The 20,797-nt window shown below is 40.7% G+C and overlaps 1 protein-coding gene across 1 annotated transcript in view; it reads right to left on the bottom strand.

Moving 5' to 3' along the window:
- Positions 1-20,797, bottom strand: part of Col28a1 (collagen type XXVIII alpha 1 chain) — a 154,307-nt gene that overhangs the window by 98,525 nt on the left and 34,985 nt on the right. The window contains exons 12-14 of the mRNA XM_051151944.1: positions 9,598-9,666; positions 8,481-8,549; positions 982-1,050 (exon numbers count right to left, since the gene is read on the bottom strand). Of these exons, the coding sequence (XP_051007901.1) occupies positions 982-1,050; positions 8,481-8,549; positions 9,598-9,666 (207 nt within the window). The remainder of the gene's footprint in view (positions 1-981; positions 1,051-8,480; positions 8,550-9,597; positions 9,667-20,797) is intronic.

Here is a 20,797-nt window from a genome sequence, read left to right as displayed (position 1 = left end):
TTTGAAAGAATGACACTTGTACAGGGTCTTAGACACCTGAAGAGCAGCATATGACACCTATACAGGGTCTTAGACAGTTGGAGAGCAGCATGTAGCTCTCAGGACTGTGTGTGTACATCAACATGAACGTTTCAGTGAAAGACTTTAGAAATGAAAACAGAATTCAAATGTGTGTCCAATTCTGAAATTTTGTGGCTAGGACCCAAAGTGCCTTAGAAAACTATTTCCTATGTGGCTTCCAGCAGATATACTGTAGACTGAAGACCAGGGGTTGGCCAACCATAGACAACTAACCAGACCTCACTGTCTACTTTTGTCAATATGGTTTTATTGGTCAACCACAAGCCATCGTTTATACATTGTTTGTGGCTATTTTCAGACTACAACAGAGCTGAGTCATTGAAACAGTTATCAGTGGCTCATAAAGCCTGAAGTACCTGCTATTTTGGGACTTTATGGGAAGAATTGCCAACGCATGGGGTAGAAGCAGCAGTGGGAAGCCCATTTCCCAACTCCAGGTCAAAGGCAGGTCTTTTAGAATGTCTTGTTCTTTGTGATAAAGTTATTTTTCTTACAATGTTGATGGCAAATACTATTAAAACTGGGGTGTCAGACTTGCTTTCTCATATGTATTTAGTAAAACAAAGCTGTAAGCCAAGAGCTGCCATAGCTGAACTCAGTAATTTAACTTATGAACAAAAAAAAAAAAAAAAAAAAAAAAAGTATGTAGCTTTAGTGCCTATATACTAAGATAATTTTCTAATTAATATACAGTAATTAAATGAAAGTACAAATCTGCTGATAACTTACTTTATAATTATACATTTCACGCCTGTGTGCTTTCATGTTACAGGGAAAAGTGTACGTTCTTTTACTCAATAGGGTGAAAACGGCCAGGAGGACACTGAGCTTCTAACGACTTATAATTCATGACCATGTGAGACAAAGGACCTTTTCCAATGTTTCAGAGGCTTTTGTTACCTTTGGTCCTGGAAATCCTTCTCCTGGTGGGCCCCTCTCTCCTGGTGCTCCCTCGGGACCACGGGGACCCTGGTTAGGGAAGGGGAGAAAGGGAGGTGAGAAGACGGGAGGAAAAAGAAGAGAGTGGTTAACTTCAGTTCCCACAGACAGGGCGGTGACTCAGCCCCCACTCCATTTCTAGTAAGGTCTCTTGTAGAACAATCCATATGGATCAGCTGTGAGGTCCTGTGAAGAAAAGCAGTCTCACTGAATTCAATATTCCTTTTCCCTGAATGGCAAAAGAGCGTCTAGCTGTCTTCAAATTGTTTTTGTCTGTGAGGGCTACTCAGTGAGCCACGGGGTTCATCCATATCCTCCCCAATAGTGCTGGAGTTACAGATGTGCGTTGCTGTGTTTGCAGTGTGCAGGCTTTGGAGCCTGTGGGCAATTCACAAGGCAACTCCTGACCATCACTCCAACTATAAGAGAAAATAGCTTAAATTGTGTTCAATTTTTTTTCTCCTTTGCTATTCCTTTTCTTTTTTATTTTCAAGAGGAGAGAAATTTGTTGTTGTTGTTGTTGTTGTTGTTTTTGCTTTAGACCGGGTTTTTCTGTGTAACCTTGGCTGATCTGGAACTCTCTCTGTAGACCAGAACACCCCCAACATCACAGAGATCCGCCTGCATCCGTCTCCCAAGTGCTGGGATTAAAGGCACGTGCCACCACTGCCAAGCTTGGAGGGAAACTTTTTGAGCTTTAAAACTTTCTGTTTGGGGACTGGAGAGACGGTCAGAGATTAAGAGAACTAGCTTCTCTTCCAGAGGACCTGGTTTGATTCCCAGCATCAACATGGCATCTTACAACTGTCTGTAATTCCAATGTCCACTGCCCTCTTCTGGCCTCACTGAACATCAGGCACACATGTGGTACACAGATATACATGCAGTCAAAAAACATATACAGTAAGTAAATAAGGATCAAAATATTCCTAGATTTAGGCACTGAGGAGATGGCCAAGGTGGGCAGTCATGAGGCTTTGAGCTCAGATCTTCAGCACACATGCCGACAGCTTTAGAAATGCTTTCTACACTAGAGTAGTAACAGGGCAGTACTTAGAATGGTGTATGTGATGCGTTCACAGGTAAGGAAACAACCAGCAAGCTGTGTGCAGTGACACTTGCCCTTAACCCTAGCACTTGGGGGGCTGAGGAAGAAAGATCTCTGTGAGTTCAAGGCAGCCTGGTCTACATAGCCAGTGCTAGGTTGAGACCCTATCTCAAAAACAAACAAACAAAAATGCTGACTTTATACCAGTCTTGAACTCTTTGGTTGTTTTTTTCTTAATATCTCATATTTTAAACATTGGTCTTTGTTATTTATGCATTAGCCTACTTGGGAAAGACTTAATTAAAATCAAAAGAAAAAGCTAATGTGGAATTCAATTTGAATTGGAATGCTTATGGGAAACCTAGCTTTAAACTCCAAAACTTTAATCAAAAGTTTAATGGATGAGCAATTAATTAGAGAAAAAAATTAATATGAACATAAAAACTAGATTTCAAACTAAGAAGAGCCATGTTAATATCACACAATTTAACAATAACATCATTAACAACTTACTCTTCCATAATGATTTAACAAACAAAAACCAGAATTACATTAAATAAGGGAAATGGCTGCATTTGAGTTGACTCATTCATTCAATAAACATTTGCCAAATGTATTAGTTTGTTTCTCTATTGGTGTGATAAAATGTTATTACCAAAGCAATTCAGAGGGGAAATTGGCTTGCAAATTACAGTCCATTATCAAGGAAAGCTATGATGTCAGCTCAAGGCAGGAACCTGAAAGCAGGAACTGAAGCAGGAACTATGGTGCTTACTGGCTTGTTTGTTGGTTTATTTGTTTCTTTTTTTTCCCTTTCTTATACAGCTTAAACCCACCTATGTAGGAATGGTACTGCCCACAGTGGTTTGAGCACTCTGACATCAATTAACACCTACAACATACACACAGGCCAATCCAGTGGGAAAAATTACTTAATTTTGAGGTTCCCTTTTCCTAGATGACTCCAGCTTGTGTCAAGTAGACAAAAATTAAGCAGCACTACTGATCCCTTCTCTACGTGGCACACAAATACATCATTATTAACCTTGCCTTTACTATTTGTTCTTAAGAGGGCATGTTAGTATCGCAATGCAAAACAGTCTCAAAGATTAAAATTCCAAGTCTTTATAATTTTCAACACTTAAAAAAAATCCAAGTTCTCCTTAAAATTCTAAAATCTTTTAACTGTGGCCTCTTCTAAAATCCAAAATAAGTTACATACTTTTTTTTTCTTATTCTAAAAAGGAATAACTAGAGCACCATTACAACTAGATCACAGGAAACCCAACTTCAGCAGTATAATTCAAATCCTGTACATCAATGTCTGACATTTGTAACTCACTCATGATCTTCTGGGCTCCAAGGGCCTTGGGCAGTCCCACTGCTCCAGCTCTGCTGCCATAGCACACATAGCTGTCTCTTAGGCTCAGGCTAGCTCCACACCATGCCTGTTACCATCTTTGGTCATCATCTCACTGTTCTGTCATTTCCAGTACACTGGGGTCTCCACTGCAGCTGAGGCTTCACTTTCACTGATGTCCTCTCCAGGCCTCTTCAGAGACCCCTACCCTGCCACCCAGTGCCAAGCCTCAGCTTCTTTCCATGGGCCTTCACTCCCAAGGTTTCCATAGCAACTGAGGCTATACTCTTACCAATAGCCTCCTAGCCTCTTCAGCAAATCCAAGCCTGCCCCATGGCACCAGGCCTCAGGATCTCTCCATAATCCTTTTAATTCTTAGGTCTCCGCTACAGAGATTTATAGTGGCATTTGTGTGTAAAGTTCATTAGGGGTCAATTAGGTTAATTCATTTTCATCAGCTTGATACAAAGTAGAATCACTTATGAAGAGAAACTTCAACTAGGGGATTGCTTCCATCAGATTGGACTGTGGGCATGTCTGTCGGGGTGTTTTTTTTTTTTTTTCTTGATTAATTCTTGATATGAGTGGGCCTTACACACTATGGGTGGTGCCACCCCTGGGCAGGTGGTCCTAAGTTGTGTAAGAAAGCATTGTGATGGAGAGCAAGCCAGTAAGCAGCTTTCCCTCTAAGACCACTGCTTAGGTTCCTGCCACTAGGTGTGAGCTTGAGCTCACATTATTGTTTCCCTCAATGATAGACTGTAACCTGCAAGCAGAAATACCCCCCAACCACCACTGCGTCCCTTTAGTAATGGTGTTTTATCACAGCAACAGAGCACAGCCTGATACATCAAATACTCACTAGGTAAAAGGAACTGTGCTGGGTCTAAGAACGACAGACAGACCCACTCCTGGTCTCAAGTAGTAAACAGTCTTTTGTGATAGTTAAAAGCTGATTACAGTGATGTTTAGCTTGAGATGCCAACAGAAAGTGGTATTACATATTAACATTTCTGAGCTTAAATAATTTACTCTTTCTAATGCTTAACTCTATCCTAAGTATTAGTCACTGAATACATTTTTGCTAGGGTTGAGTAAAAGAGGTGGATTTGAGTTCCACAACTGCTGCACCTGTCCTTCTCTGGAAGTCTGCACAAAATCAAACCTCTGGGAGATTGGCTTACATTGAGCAGTGTGGAGAGAGGCATGCTGAGCAGAACAAAAACATGTCCTCTTTTCCTCCTCCTCTGCATTTCTAGAACACGTTAGCTAAGGTGAAAGCAAGAACATTAGCACAGTAAGAAATTATGCATTCCCAGCCCTGAGGACAGAGCTAATGCTCACAGGCACACAGTTAGGTGATTTAAAAACCAGTGATCCAAGGCTTAATCACCACACGCTGGAGTCATATTCCAAACTATCAGTATGCTCTCCAGTCCTTCAGCTAAGTGGACATGAAGGAAAATGGTTATTAACCAGAAAAGACAGATAGAAGGTACTTGAACTAGATAAATGATGCTCTCAGTTTACTAGGCCCTGCAAACTATCATTTTATGAGGCCATTTTTAGTTGCAAATGGTTATGTTTCATTTTTATTTTTTAATAGCCAAGAATGGCCTTGAACTCCTGATCTTCCTACCTTTACCTCCTTAGGCCTGAGATACAATATGAGCCACCGCACTACAGTGGGTTCATACAGTGCTGGGAATTGAACCCAGAGCCTCCTGCATGCCAGGTAAGCACTCTTCCAACTGAGCTACTAGACCCTCAGAACTGTTGTTCCCCTTTAAAGACAAAAAAGGCTTCCATAAATAGTCTGCCTTTTCTATAAGCTATGAGAAGCAATTACAACCACGACAAGCCTATTTGGCTTTTACCAAATATGTGTAAAATGCGCAAAACTAATTAGTACAGTCTCATCAGTGAAGAGCTTTGTGGGGACATTAACAATGAAGTAAAACATGATTGCTCATTATATTCATAGTATTACTTCCCTTAATAAAACCAAGCATTAAAGATAAGTGTGCCAATACATAGTAAAAATCAGCCGTTATCTTCAAACAGTGTCATCTATTTTATTTTTAACCTCAAAGTAATTGAAGTTCTACATCAGAGCTTGCTCTTTATTGAAAGCACTCTGAATAACCTTGCACACACAAAGCAATTGCCCTGAGACTCTTGGCTAATTTACTGTTCATTGAGTCAGTTACATTTACTGGATAAGCACCACACTAGTGGTGATTACACAGAGACAAGGGCTAGCAGTTCAGGGATAGGCACTGGAGCTCAAATGTTACTACGGCTGTCAGCACACTTACAGTACTGTGGTCCCAAGAGTAGTTCTAAACCTTAGACTGTAGAAGGATCCAGCAAAAAGGCAAAAGCAAAGCGATTTCAGCAGAATCTTTTCCATTGCTCTTGCTACTTCTTAATAATTACAAAACTCACATGGTTGATTTTTTTTTTAATCATGACATTTGATACAGCATCTTCGTACTAGACTTTTCCTCATCTTTGTTATGATCTCTCTTCCCAATAGACCACAGTCCATCACAGGGTCAGTATAATTTGCATAACTTTGGCTTGGAAAACAAGGAAACACACAAGAATTGCATGTTCTGACAATATTGTGAAAGTGCTCTAGCCACACACAGAAGGGCAAGTAGTATAAACTTTTCTCTTAAGTGACTCATAAAGACATAACTGAGCCCAGAGAAACAGCAAAGACCTCAGAGCTCAAAAATAGGAAGTGCACTCTATAAACCTCTAAGCTGCTTTTGTGGCCATGAAAACTGGAGAAGAGAATTCCCTGCTCCCCGAGGCACTGGGCAGGTGTCATCCACTGCTAACGCTGTTAAATCACTATTAGAGTTAATGGGGACTTCTTTAAGTTCTTAAGCACTCCTGATGTTCATTTCCTCTAAATGAGTAAATCACTTGAGGTTTGGGGCAATCTGACTCCCTAATTAGCAAATATTGGACTCTCACTTCCTGCCCTGGCTGCTTAGAGCAAAAGGACTGCCAATCAAACAGCCAGCCTCCCTGTCTTTATGCCATCACAGCCATCACTTAAGGGCATCTTGAGAGAATTTCACAGTGATCTAATAAAGGCACAGCCCTGGTGAGGGCTATTTGAAATTGTCTGTGGCAGCCTAGATGGACTTAGATGACAGTGCAGTCACTTCCACCACGGCCACAAGGGGGGAGCAGACTACGACCCTGAGTGGTGCTAACAAGGCAAAGGTATGAAAGGTGCAAGCACAAGCCTTCGTTTGCATACGAGGTATGGCGGGTTAAATAAGGGATAATTACAAAGAAATTGTAAGCACACTGCAAACATCTCACAGGGCACAATTGTTGGTGGTGGACAGTGGAATTAACATGGAATGCAGGTCTCTGTCACTGTTAAGACAATAAGGCCAGGGAGAAGGCAGAGTAGCTAAAGGGGATTGCTGCCGAGTCTGATGACTTGAGTTTACTCCCTAGGACCCATGATGAAAATAGAGAACTGGCCCCTGACATGCATGCCTGTACACACATAAATAATAAACAAAATAGAAGCTTAAAAAGGAAAACAAAATAATGTGTAAACCAAAGACTGAGCTTCCTGCTAATATATCTTCACTCAAAACAGCTAATAAAAATGCACTTCTGGAAAAAGAAAGAAATTGGCTAGGTGGAAAGATGAAAGCCTGGGGATACAGCTCAGTTAGTGGAGCACCTGCCTAGTAGCCATGAAGCCCAGGGCTTCATTCCAGCACCAGGTAGAGGCAGGAAGGTCAAAAATCCAGGGTCATCCTTGCCTATATAAGAAGCCTGAAGCAAGCCTGGGATACATGTAACCCTGTCTATAAAATAAAAGTACAAAAATAAAGAAGGGAGGGGGGCTAAGAAACTGATAAAGATGTGGGTAAAGATAAATAAATGAAAGCTGAAAAATACTATAACAATAATACATACTTTAAGTAGAATGAAATAATGTAGGACAACTTCAATAAGGGACGATAAAGAGATCATAAAATTTGACTCTATAAAGACGTCATGTTAGGGGGCCAAAGAGATGGCTCTGCAGTTGGAAATCTTTCTACTGTAGCAGTGAACCCCAATTCACTTCCCAACACCCAAATAGGTCAGCCCACAACCACGTACAAGTCTAGCTCCAGTGGATTCAATGCCTCCTGTCAGCCCCTTAGAGCCCTGAAACCATGTGCAACACACACACACACACACACACACACACACACACACACACACACACATGCATGCACTCACGCATGCACACACATATGCACGCACATAAACACACTCATATAATACAAAACCTCAGGCAATACACTGCTCTGCCAATCCCAGGTATTGCACATTTCTGTTGGTGATCATATGAGGGAGTACACAGTGCAAAGCCAAGTCAGGAGGCTACTGCTGTGGCTGGCTGCTTTTGCTTCTGACTCAGTGAGTCGGCTACAGGGCCTTGCTCAGAATAAAGACTCCTTGAGAAGTATGAAGATCCTCATAACAGAAGAGTCATGTTTTATTCATTTCTTCTTCAGATCTCTCTTGACAGAACCCTTTTTTCCTTTTCCAACAATAGCAGACTTCAAAGCTACATAAGGTGGAAGCTTTGAATAAAACAGGCTGTATCTTTTCCCGTCACCAATCCTAACCTTGGAGCACTCTCCAGGATCATGTAATGAGAACATCCTCAGCCTGGGATTCCAGCCCTCACTGTGCTCAAGGCCACAGGGATGTCGGTCCCCATGCATAGACAGCAGGCCTGTATCCAGATCTGTCACTCCTAGGAAACTTTGACACATGAGAACTCTTTTTCTTTGCCAAGTTAATTAATCCAGTGAGGGATTAGAGTGAGAGGAGGCCAGCTGAAAACATTGCACATACACACTATACATGTAGCTTGATTTCAAGCATGAAAAGTAATGTGGATATGGTTCTTACATACTTGTAACATAAAAACACAGGAAGTCGTCACTTGGGCATTTATTTTTACCAGAATAGAATCTTACTTCCATTTTACTGCAAGCTTTTGTGACTTACTGGCTGTCCAGGTTCACCAACTCCAACTGGTCCCGGAGCTCCTGTCCGTCCCTCCTGGCCCCTTTCTCCCTGAGATGGGAAGAGTAGAGTTTCATGGTGAGTTCTTAAATAAATAGTAAGATGATACAAAATGTGTTGGGGATTTTAACGGAGATAAATAGCGAAATAGCCAAACTGTTCGTACTTAGGAACATTAAAAAATGTTCAGAGGAGCCTAGTTGGCTTAATTGTGAATTGAAGCAAACAAACTACCCTAAAATGCTCACCAGCTCTTATCTCAATGCACCCCAGTATCTCTGGCACTTCCAAATGATAAGGTCAAAATGAGGGACATGAATGGCGGTTTCTGAGGTGACTGAGATGGCCACGGTAAGGTATGTGCTATTCCCACCCACTATCCTGAAATGCCACCCCTTCTTTGCCCTCACGCTGTCCTGATCATCCCTCCTTTAGTTCTGCTTCACTCTTGACCTCCTTGAGAAGACTCTTTCTCCAGTACCTTTGCCCGCTGACATTTTCTACCTTCCCTAGAGTCTCCACATCCTGATTGCTGAAATATTGTGCACCATGGCACTTGAGTACTTTCTAAGCACGCTGAATTACGCTGCTCCCTTTCAGTTCTGTATTAAAAGTCGTATTGTCCTGAAAGTCCACTTAAAATCAGTACACACCTCAGCTCTCTCACATGTTCTGTGTGACACAGAACAACCCAGGATGTCCCCTACCTCTGCGGTTCCTTACACATCTTCCTGCCGGCATTTACTCACTGGGTGTGTTGGGTCTCTAATCGCTGCTTACGTAATGTGATCAGATGATAGTTTACATGCTTGGATCCTACACTGCCCAATAATATATTGGCACATTAGTGTCTAAACCCCAAACGTCCCAACAGGACCACATGTGCATTATAAGAGACTGGGCATTTGGAGACAATCAAAGTTTTCATTCTAGTCCAATCAAAATGTATCTTGAGTATCCTTATGTTTGTCCGAGACCAGAATGCTGCAGTGTCCAAAGACCCAAAATGTATGTAACTGCTGCAGAAAAGGACTGGACAGGGTTTACACCCCACTTTCCCAGCCCCATAATAAATTCAGTAGCCATCTATGGTCTTTACCTTAACACCTTGCTGTCCAATGCCAGGGGATCCTGGGGGACCATAAGGACCAGGAGGACCTGGCTCACCCTAGAGTAGGAAATAGGAGCATGTTAGGTCAGCTCAATAGCATTCATTGAGCAGTTCTTAGGTGTACAGCATTGCAATGGGAGCTCTGAGGGCAACAGCAAAGCCTAACACACAGTCCCTGCACTCAGTCATCTCTGATTTTAAACACAATTTAAATATATGTTAACTCATAACAAATTAAACATATTAACGGACATTAACAGTGGATCCCGTCTAGAGTCTATTTTTCTTTATATTCATCTAGTCATATCTCCTTTAAATATTATTATGTAGGGAGGTACCGACAAAGGAAATTATCTTTACCTATGAAAGTCATGAGTGCAGCCCTTTTTATTCATTCCACAAGTCTTTCTTGAGTGCTCTGACAGACAATTTTGTTCCCTACCCATTAACTACCTCTCTCCGCTTTGTGATTCAGGCAAACAGGAAGCTATACTTTACTCTTAAAGATGTAACATGAATAATAAATACTCAAATGCCCAATTAATCCCACTGCCTTTGATTGACTTAGCTTGGTCATGCTAGTCAAGGCTTCTATTAACTTGAAGTGAGAGCATTCTCAACTAACGCAGCCCAGTCTGTGCTGGGACCACATGAGAACTTAGACATCCTAGAAGTGGATGATGCTAAAGCACTGGTGATTCCTCTTCCCAGGAGAGGAGCCTGAGCCCTGACAGGCTACTGGGCCACTCCAGCTCCCAGCTCACTGCCACTCATATGTGCCTCCTCGGATGACTCGGGCCTCTGGTCTCGGGAAATGATGATGTGATAAACGATCCAAATTGCTTTTTGTACGACATTAAATTGTTCCTGTTCTCAAAGTAATACGTCTTCACGATGGAAAATTTGTCATGCATTTTTAAACACACACATAAAAGTTTAAAATTAACGACTTATTACTTTGATTAGCTGTCGACATTTTTATATGCACCCATTGGCCCTTTAACTTATGCTAAGGGATATTTGTACCCGTTCACGTTCAAAGCCAGGCTTCGTCCATATTAACGATTTCTCTTCATGCTTGCAAGAGAACATACACCAAGCGAAACATACACTGAAACCGGACTTCGCTCAAGTTAAGGGAAACCAAAGGATTTTCACTTTCCTTCAGACCTGTGACTTTGGAGGAGACAGATAGCAACCAGAGGAGTGTATGTTTTAATGGAAGGATATGGCCTTAGGGAAATCTGTTGGCTTTGAACAACTGCAAAAGGAAAAGGAACAAGAAAAAAAAAAAAAGGCAACTCTCCAAAAACATACATCTAGATGCAAAATGGATTAAAACAAAGGAAATCTTTGATACCATCGGGATCAGAGGTCATAACCCTTTGGCACTTAGGAACTGGCATTCACGGACATCTGCTGCTCGCGCTATGGGAAAAGTCACACAGCCCAATTAAGTGGAAACACTTCCTTCTGAAATTCTACAGTTACTCCTTTCTCCAAATGTTCTGTACCAGGCAGGTGAAGCCCATCTTTATTTTACACATTCTTGTTCATGGGATTTCTGTTTTCTTAATCTCAAAATAAAAGCAAAGATGAGAAAAGACTCATCCTTCTGGAGATGACAACTTTTCTCTCTCTAAAGAGTGTTTCCTTACATTTTCTTATACTTTCCAGCCAAGTTGCAATGCCTATGTATATTGTATGGGCCCCATATAAATAGCTGGCCACATCAACCCATAGACGAACACTGTATATACTTGCTATGTGGTGAACACAGAGTTTAACCAGAGAAGTTTAAGAAACAGTCTTCATTTAATTTTTCAATCTAACATGAGTAAAATCACCACACACACACACACACACACACACACACACTGAAAGCAGCACCTAGCAAAAACACTAAACACAAGGTTGGTTGGGGCTGTTGTTTTGTTTGTTGAATGTTTTATTGCATGTATTTACTAGCTGGGTGTGTATGTGTGGGTGCACATACCATGGTACACATATGGAGATCAAAAGTTGGTTCTCACTTTCTGCCACATGAGTCCCAGGGATCAAACTCAGATTATCAATGTTGGCAGCAAGCACCTTTGTACACATCTTGCTGACACTTGATACTTTATATTTTATTTATTATTTACTTTGAGATTTTTTTTTAAAAAAAGAGTGCATGTCAATATCTAGAATGGAGCTATCCTAACATCTTAACTATAATGGAATTTTGGCCACTTTTTATTTTCTGCCTTATTTCATTAATTAACAAATCCTCAAATATACATGGTACATGGCTTAAGCCTAAATAGCAAATATCTTCATTTAAAATAATCATACATAGCTTTTCCATGATAAAATCCTTCTATTAATGTTGGTGTAGGATGACTTATTGTATTAGAAACACCTAATATCAAGAAAAATGTTAATTGTTCTATGAAAAAAAAGGATGTGTTAAAAAAATTTCAAACAGCCCTAATATTTTAAACATATTTACTGGAATAGTTTTTGGATTTGTTTTTTTATTTTAGTTAAGTGCCTTGTTTTGAGAGATAATTCAGAAGTTGTCCTCAAGTCAATTTTTATCATTTTTAGGAATCAACTTATTGTTTGGCTAATCTTTTTTAAAACTTGTTTTCCTTTGACTTTTTTTTCTTCTTTGAATTTAAAAGGCTAGTTTGAGGAAAATCCTTTAAAATGCAATATACAAGATAATAACAAAAAAGTTAAGTCCACTTACTATATTTTGTTCCATTTAAATACAGCTTTGTTTCACAATAGGTCAGAAGACATTTAAGCATTTGTGGGAATTCTGAATTGCTGTGAGTGGTGGAAGCTTTAGCCTATTTAGTGTTTATCCAAAAGTTTGATTGAAAACAAACCACTGCCTGGGTTTTCAATAAATTTCCTTCTAACCACTGACATGGAACTGGCTTGGTGGCTCCCTTGAAAAGAGTGATCCAAGAACATCGAGAAGAGAGGAAACTGCCTCACGTCAGGCCAAGAGCTCCTGTTAGAGAAGAGAGGAAACTGCCTCAGGTCAGGCCAAGAGCTCCTGTTAGAGAAGAGAGGAAACTGCCTCACGTCAGGCCAAGAGCTCCTGTTAGAGAAGAGAGGAAACTGCCTCAGGTCAGGCCCAGACTGCTAGCCAGGCACCAATAACAGTGGCGATGCCCTCATACTACTCCTTCAAAGCAATTACAAAGATGTGAAGACTAAAGAAGGATTGTTTTCCCTTACTGGACTATTGGGCCATGAATAACACATGCCCACAGGCTGCTGTCTTAGACTTCATTCCCAGGACATTGGTATCATGACATAAGATCCATAAGCCAATACTGAGATAGAATTAATGTCTATTTTCTTTATGTTGTACCCTCCCTTTTCCTACAAAAATGCCTGTGGTCATTGTAAGACATGTCCCGTACCTTAGACAAGGCAGGTAGACAAATCTGCGCTCAGAATTGGTCTATTGGAATTCACAAAGGCAGCACAGACAAGGTAGGACTCCAGACTTGATTCTCTGATCTACTATTCATGCCAGACCCAAGCAGCACACACATGCACAGACTGTATAGCTGTAATACTGATTGCACTTGTGTTTTCTTTGTTGACCACCGGAACCATTTGCCACAAGCAATCATAAAAAGAGAACTGGTTTAAGCTGGGTAGTGGTAACGCACTCCTTTAATCCCAGCACTTGGCAGGCAGAGGCAGGAGGATGTTTGTGAGTTCAAGGCCAGCCTGGTCTACAAAGCGAGTTCCAGGACAGATAGAGCTGTTATGTAGAGAAACCTTGTCTTGAAAAACAAAACAAAACCTAACTCAAACAAACAAGAGAGAGAGAGAGAGAGAGAGAGAGAGAGAGAGAGAGAGAGAGAGAGAGAGAGAGAGAGAGAACTGGTTTAACGTGCGCCACCCCTTAGAGATTTGTTTTTTCTGGCCTTTGTGTAAATGAGCATTTGTAGGGCAATGGTCAGGGAATGGTCAGGCAGACCGTTCATTCTGGTTCTTCTCAGAAATCACAAATGCCTCTGCTGCTCTGGGCCTCAAGGAGAGAGGAAGCCAATGTGAAATGTAATCTACTATTCATAAACATTGCCCTGATACTTCATACATATTATCTCATTTACTCTCCAAACAATCCTAGGAAATATGGTTTCCCCCATTTCAGAGTGGAAGAACATAATCTGCATGTTGAGCCCACTTTTCATTATGCATAGAATCATGTGGAAAATAGAACATGTTTTGAAGCCATTGAGTTCAATGGACTTAGTTCCTTCATTTGCAATATTATATCTCTTATGAGATTCCAAAATGCAAATGAGAATGATGGTATGTACCTTACAGGTCTGTTGAAAGGGCTCAAAATGTTTTCTGTAAAAATTCCAAGCCATGTCCAAGCATATACCATTGCTAGTTAATATGTGAACGTTCGATTGTTATTCAACAGGGATTTATTGACCAATTGCTACAAGGTCTGGTTCTCAATAAACATCTGGTGAACAGCAACCTATGCCTATAATTGAATATCAGTTGATATAATCAGAGTTGTGATTCACATTACATCCATACTTTGCAGATGCTCATAGTCTGCCTGGAGAGACAAACAGGAAAGTAAATGTAGGCATGTGGACTAGCCAGGATAGAGATGTTAACAGAATATGTACATCTCTTAGATATTGAGGTTATTTTTATAAAACAGTGTTTGTTTTTATTAGCTTATTTCTTAACAAATAATTGAGATTCTTTTATATTTGTTTTAAATTAAGCTTTGCAATACAATCTTGAGCAGTTTAAGTCTGTTCTTAACCCTCTAAGCTACTCCCAAGAAACATACCAGTGGTACTTGCACTTTGTAGCTTTCCTTGGCTCCAGCTCTTTCCTCCTGGTTTCCTTGGACACCCCGCCCCCCCCAATGGCTGATCCCCTGGATGAATCTCCTACTTCCTCTCCTAACTCCTCCTCCCTTGGCTGGCAGGAAGTCCAGTCCTATTCTCTCTCCTGCTCATCAACTGTCTGTAAGCAGCTTTACTGACATATCAGAGGGGCAATCGGAGAGTAGAGTTTACACAGAATTTAGACAGTAAATCAGAATTTAAACTACATAATAACCTTATGCCTACGCTTAGAAAGAAATGTTTAATTCTGCCTTAAGGAGTTTTGAAAAGTTTATTACAATGGTAGAGATATTTGAGGTGAACATGGAGGTAAGAATCTTATCCACTCTAATAAAGATAAACTCAGCAAAAGTTGAAGAGGCGGAAAGAATGATATGGGGTGTTTTTTGGTCAACCTGAAGTCTGAGTAGGATCGATAAGCCAGGAATAAGGTGACAATAGGGTTCCAGTCAAGAGCAGCAGTGCCCAGTGAAAATTGTACAACAAGCCCCAAATGTAGCTTTTAATTTTCTAATAGTTACATTAAGGAAGCAAATAGAAATAGATGAATTACAATTAATAAGTTTTACTTATTACCTGAAATATTGCTCAACTGTTATTAATATTTTAAAGGGTCAATGACTATGTTCTTAATTATGTCAGTGCTGTTTTTGAAGCTCATGTGTACCTTGGGCTTGAAGAAATTTCAATTGTATAAAAAGCATTCCGAGTGCTCAAGAACTTCATATGGCTATGACTTTCAGAGAGATTAAAAAGGCCTGAGTGTTGTTTCAGAACCACGGACAGTACCAACAGTTAAATGGATCCTGGAAACCTAAAGCTATCTCCAGGAAAGTTAGGGAAATAGAGCACTGCGAAAGGGACTAGCCATTTTTACAGACAGACTAAGGTCATTTTTCTTCTAGGCCTGGTTCTCTTCCAGTGCTCTTCATCTATGTAATTCCTCCACAGCTCCTTCTCTTGTGTCAAACCAGAACTCAGGAGGCATTCTTCCACCAGGTAAAATGAGTATAGAGACCTATCAGTGTGCCTCTAAAAATTTCTCCTGAATTCATCCATCCGTATAACACACACAAGGTCAACATAGTTTGTTCAAACTACAACAGCATCCTTAAGAGTCAGCCTAGAGCAGTTCTAGCACCCTCCAAATGATTCCTCCATTGCTACCAGAAAAAAAAAAAAATCTTTTCATTTTAATTTTAACCTGAAAGAAACATTTTCAGACATTTTCTTTTGGCATCATGGGAGAGTAGAGCTTCTTGCAAGATGCTCCATAGAGTGGCACTGCAGCTGCTTTGGTTCTGTCACAATCACCTCTACTCTAGTAGTAATGGCCTTCATTCAGCTTCTTGCGTGTGACCTGTTCCTTTCAGCTATGAGGTGTTAGACCAGGCTACCCCCTCTACCTTGGGTGTTTGCTTGGCCTCTTCATTACTATATACCCTTCAGATCATATTTTAAGCACCATGCTTAAAGGAGAATTCTCTGCACAGATGAAATTCACTGCACTACTGAAAGCACCATTTTCTGCAACTCTGTACTTCTAGTGTGTTGTTAATGTGATCCCAGCCCCCACCACCAGTGAGAAGAGGATAGATGAGATTTTTCTCCCTTTGATTTCTCAGTGGTTAGATAATAATAGTTATTTATGCAACCCCCTAAGTGTCTGAAATTTACTGAGCAACAGCATAGGATCAGGAACTGTATAGATTCCTGGTCAGGTCTGGGAGAAACCATGGGTCTGGGAATTCTCCTTTGGAGTTACTTAAGTTTTCAGCCACGGCAACTGGCTTATGTATATAAAGTATAACACATAATGCCAAGTGACTAGTGCACAGTTTCTCCTTCAAAATCACCCAGACAAAATTAAGAGTTTTCTTTTCAGCTAAAGGTATAATGAGATCACAGTAGAGAGCTAAGCTAACATTCTCAGGAAAGTTCAGCTAAAGCAAACCCCATCCTTATGTACCTAAGTGACCCTAGCCCAAGTAAACCCTTCCTTGCTCTAAGACAGTAAACAATGAAAGGGCTGCCCAGTCATCACAATGTAATACAATTACAAACAATCACGTCATCCCCTGGACCCTTTCCACCATTAAGAAGATGTTTTGACAATTTATTTGAGTCATTTCTGAGATGCATGTGACACCAACTCCGATGGGAGCCTTGGGATGAATGTTTTCATGTTTTCAAAACGGAAAAGGCTAGCAGTGAGCATTTTCTATGTGTAAAATGGTTGAAGTGTGGCCAGGTTACATCCTTAGTGGAAAACCAAGCAGAGAGGGGAAAAGTCAAGAGAGGCACGTTTTGGAAGGCCAAGTAGGAAGGAGGATATAGGGGAGTCAGTATTCATCAGATTCACTTGAACCGTTCTTCATTTTGAGGTCCTCATTTCTCTTGTTCCGGAGTAAGTTTCCTGTGATCAAGGGTTACTCTGAGGAAGACCAGTGTTATAGATTTGGTCTGTGAGGCTGTGAGAAGACTGTCAACAGCTTCAGCTGCTTGCCAGCTCGTGTGGGATTCACTCTGGGACAGATGCTGTGCAGGATGCTTCACATATGTTAATTCATCTAGTCCTCACGACATCTTTTATCAAGCCCGCACATGGATGACAAGGCTGAGTCACAGGTTAGCATGCCAAGTTGCACAGCTAATAAAACCTAACACTGCCGTCAACCTCACAGCCTGGCTTCGGAGATGGCACCCTCACCTACCATATCCAAATGCCTCCTAAAGTCACATACTTTTTGAAACTCATTTGAGTTTTGGAATGGGATGGAATGTACAAATCTCTGAATTACAGTATATGCACAATTGAAGATCTTTTAGAGGAAGGCAAGACAAATACAGCAAGATATAAGCCAAGAAGAAACCGTTTATGCGAACTATTTCATATCCATTTCAGGTACATAAAGTCTATAGCATCAGTGTGTCACTGCTTCAGCGATAAAAGTAATACAAATTATACTTCATAATACTGTGATTACATACTGTAACTTTACATATAAACTCCTGATTAAGAAACTGTACTGACTGTGGAATCATCATCATTTCAAATTTCCAATTAAAATATTTTTAAAATACCATCTACTCAACCACAGTCCACACACCTACCAATTTTTGTTTTCCAAATAAAAGATTTGTAACAACAAGAAGCTGATGAAAACTACAAGCAAATCACAGTACTACTAGACTTCAGTAGCTATAGCAGTCAGTGCTTGAGCACGTTAATCAGGCAGAAATGATAGTTCATTCAGGGCCATCTGGTCGCAGAGTCATGCTTCCTCACGGAAAACAAAATCTAGGGAATTCTGTGTGTCACCTTCAGTAAAGTGAAAGACTGGTAGAAGCCAATCAGGAGAGAGTTTCAGACCTGTGCCTCTTATGGACAGTTTAGGTTTCTCCTGCACAAGGTAAGTTGCTGGAAACTATTCAAGTTGGACATCTTCCGGTCCTGTGGTAACAAAACCCGCTGATGTAGGAGAAGAGGTAATCATTTGGACAGTGTTATATATGTTACTTAAAAAGCTTTAAGACTAGAAGGAAGAGTTAGTGTTTGGACTGTACAGAATTCATTAAAGTGATTTTTTAAAATTGAAATATAAATAATAGTACCTGTTAAATAACATTGTGAGCATGTTGAATTCCTATGAACTTTCCTCAATGGTTTTAATTATATTAGGCTATGCACACATTACAATTTTAATAAAAAATGCCTTATCCTTGGAATGAACTAAACTTTACCCTGCAGATTTGTTATGGCAATGTACTTGAATTAATGACACTGATATAATTATAAAAACTATGGCGTTCCTGTATGCATGTGGCTGGGCCTGTTCCATCTAGTACCCAACCTAACAAGAAACATCCTGGGAAATGTTGGCAGTTTTTGTTGTTGTTGTTGTTGTTGTTGTTGTTTGGCTCATGAGAGCTTCTGTGTTGGTGAACAGTAATATCTAACTGCATAGACACACATGCACACACACGGGCTACTCCAGCTGCTGGAGTCACGGGCATCAGAGACGCAGGCATCAGAATGATCTGACTTGAAGTCATTGACTGGCAACCCTTTCAAGTTATCACTCTCGGTTGTTGTTTCATGTCAGATGAATTAATAAGTTTGCTTAAATTCCTTGTGAGCAGATGTTCACGCAAGTCAAAGCTCTTTCCATATCAGGAACTGATGAATTACTAACAATTCAGGAATTGCTGTAATGCTAACAATTCAGGAATTGCTAAATTACTAACAATTCTTTCCCTTTTTTTCTTTCTTTCTTTCTTCTTCTTCTTTTTTTTTTTTTTTTTTTTTTTTTTTTTTTTTTTTTTTTTGCTTTTGTTTTTTTTTTTGTTTGAGACAGAGTTTCTCTGTGTAGCCTTGGATGTCCTGGACTAGCTTTGTAGACCAGGCTGGCCTTGAACTCACAGTGATCTGCCTGCCTCTGCCTCCCCGAGTACTGGGATGACAGACGAGTGCCACTCCACCACGTACCACTTTGAGAAGAATGTGAGAGCATGAACAACACTTTAATTTGTGCACAGGAAGCTATTGATGAGTGATCTACACTGCGTGTCCACTATATAATGTCAGAATACTAATATTCTTGGCTGCTCTAGTCATTCAATCCCCTGCAGCACCCACTGCCCCTTCTTGATTCCTCTGAGCTTTCTTAGCATCCCAGAATCTAAACTGAACATAAAGACTAAGTTTCTTATCTAAAAGTGCTTAGTGTCTCTTACGCTTGAACCTAAAGGGCTTGAAGAAAATCCCAAGAAAAAAATACTTTGAGAAATACTGTGGATGTCTTGGGATCGCACAACTCAAGGTGGGATATGGAAGACAGCTGCCTCCGAAGATAAAGTTACTGTGATATATCACCGATTTAAATAGGTTGAGGAACCTATTTAAATAGGTTGAGGAAGGCTGTGTGGCAGTTTTCCTTGGTAGGGGTGCCAGGGGTGTCGCCTGTGCTCCTTTGGCCCTGATCTCCAGAGCTCTGCTGCAGGGCACCTTAGAGCGTCGCAGGCAGCTTCGTACACGTTCCACAATTCAGTCCTTCACCTCAGGCACAGCCTCCGGAAGAGAAGATTTGTGGAAAGAAGTACTCCTTAGAAACAACCTCAGAAAAGTCTCAAGATTTAGCAAGAATGGCCCATTTAGCCGTATATCACCCACGGTGTTTATTTGTTCAGAATTAGTTTTGAACAAATATGAAAGGCTTCCCCAGGTTGATCCCTTCCAGCTAGCTAGCAGAGGGCCTCGTTGGCAGAAGGCTGGGACCACAGCAGCCTTGGAGTGTCTGGGTCTCCAGGGCTCCAGTCTCTCCTCAGTTACAGGTTCGGCTTGGTCCCAGGAAGAAGGCTTCTCAGGCACTTTGGTAACTACACTTGTAATGATTTCAAAGGTTGTCAGGATGTTCTCCTGAGAATTATTACATGATCCTTGGGAGTAGGAGAGCTTGAGGGCCCTCTGAACCAAGGCTTCCTTCAGAAAAATATCCATGTTTTGTTGCTAAGGCAACCGGGGCATTCGGGGCAGAGCAGGAGTGAGTTTCCATGTGGAGAGTGTTCATGGCAGCAATGACTGGTGAAACTGGACCAGAAGCACATTTTTTCCTGATTTGGCACATGCTATTTTTCCCCCTTTTTGTTCTTTAGCCACGTTTTCAGGGATGAGGAGAACTTTGATGGAGAAAATCCAGCCCCAGAACAGCAGACAGGGATTGTAATTCATGAGAGAGACCATTCATAAATTCAACGCCGTTAGGCAGTCCCCAACTAGAAACTCTCGCGAGATCTCCGTGAACGCTTTACATGTACAATTTCTATTTTGGTCTATTAGAAATCTAATACTTGAAAATACAGTTAGAACGGTTTCTTTTTCTCAAACGATTTCCTTCTTTCTTACCTATGACTTCACATGAGCATTATAATTAAGCAGAAATGCCCTTTCAACACAGTTTCTCACAGTCAGACTGTACTGTGAGAGGACATAGATGTAATTTCTGTGTTGTCTGCAAGAAACATGTGTGTCTCAGGTCAAATATTCAAGAAAGTGCCCTTTTTTTTTTTCTAAAGGAGGGAAAATAAGATGTTTTGAGCAAAGGCAGATGCTGGGTGCTGATGTGTCCTGGCTCTAATGGCCTGACAGCATCACTTACACTCTTGAAACCTCGGAAGCTTAATTTCTATAATGCTGACAAGAATAGGCCATGCCTCAGAAGACAATATTGGCAGTAGCATATTAAGAACTGTATATGTCCCACAAGAAATATACAATAAATGGTACATATAAT

The sequence above is a fragment of the Acomys russatus genome, chromosome 10 (genome assembly GCF_903995435.1).
Source record: "Acomys russatus chromosome 10, mAcoRus1.1, whole genome shotgun sequence".
NCBI lineage: Eukaryota > Metazoa > Chordata > Mammalia > Rodentia > Muridae > Acomys > Acomys russatus.
The sequence above is the reverse complement of the archived record's forward strand: the minus strand, read 5'-3'. Positions and strand labels throughout refer to the sequence as shown.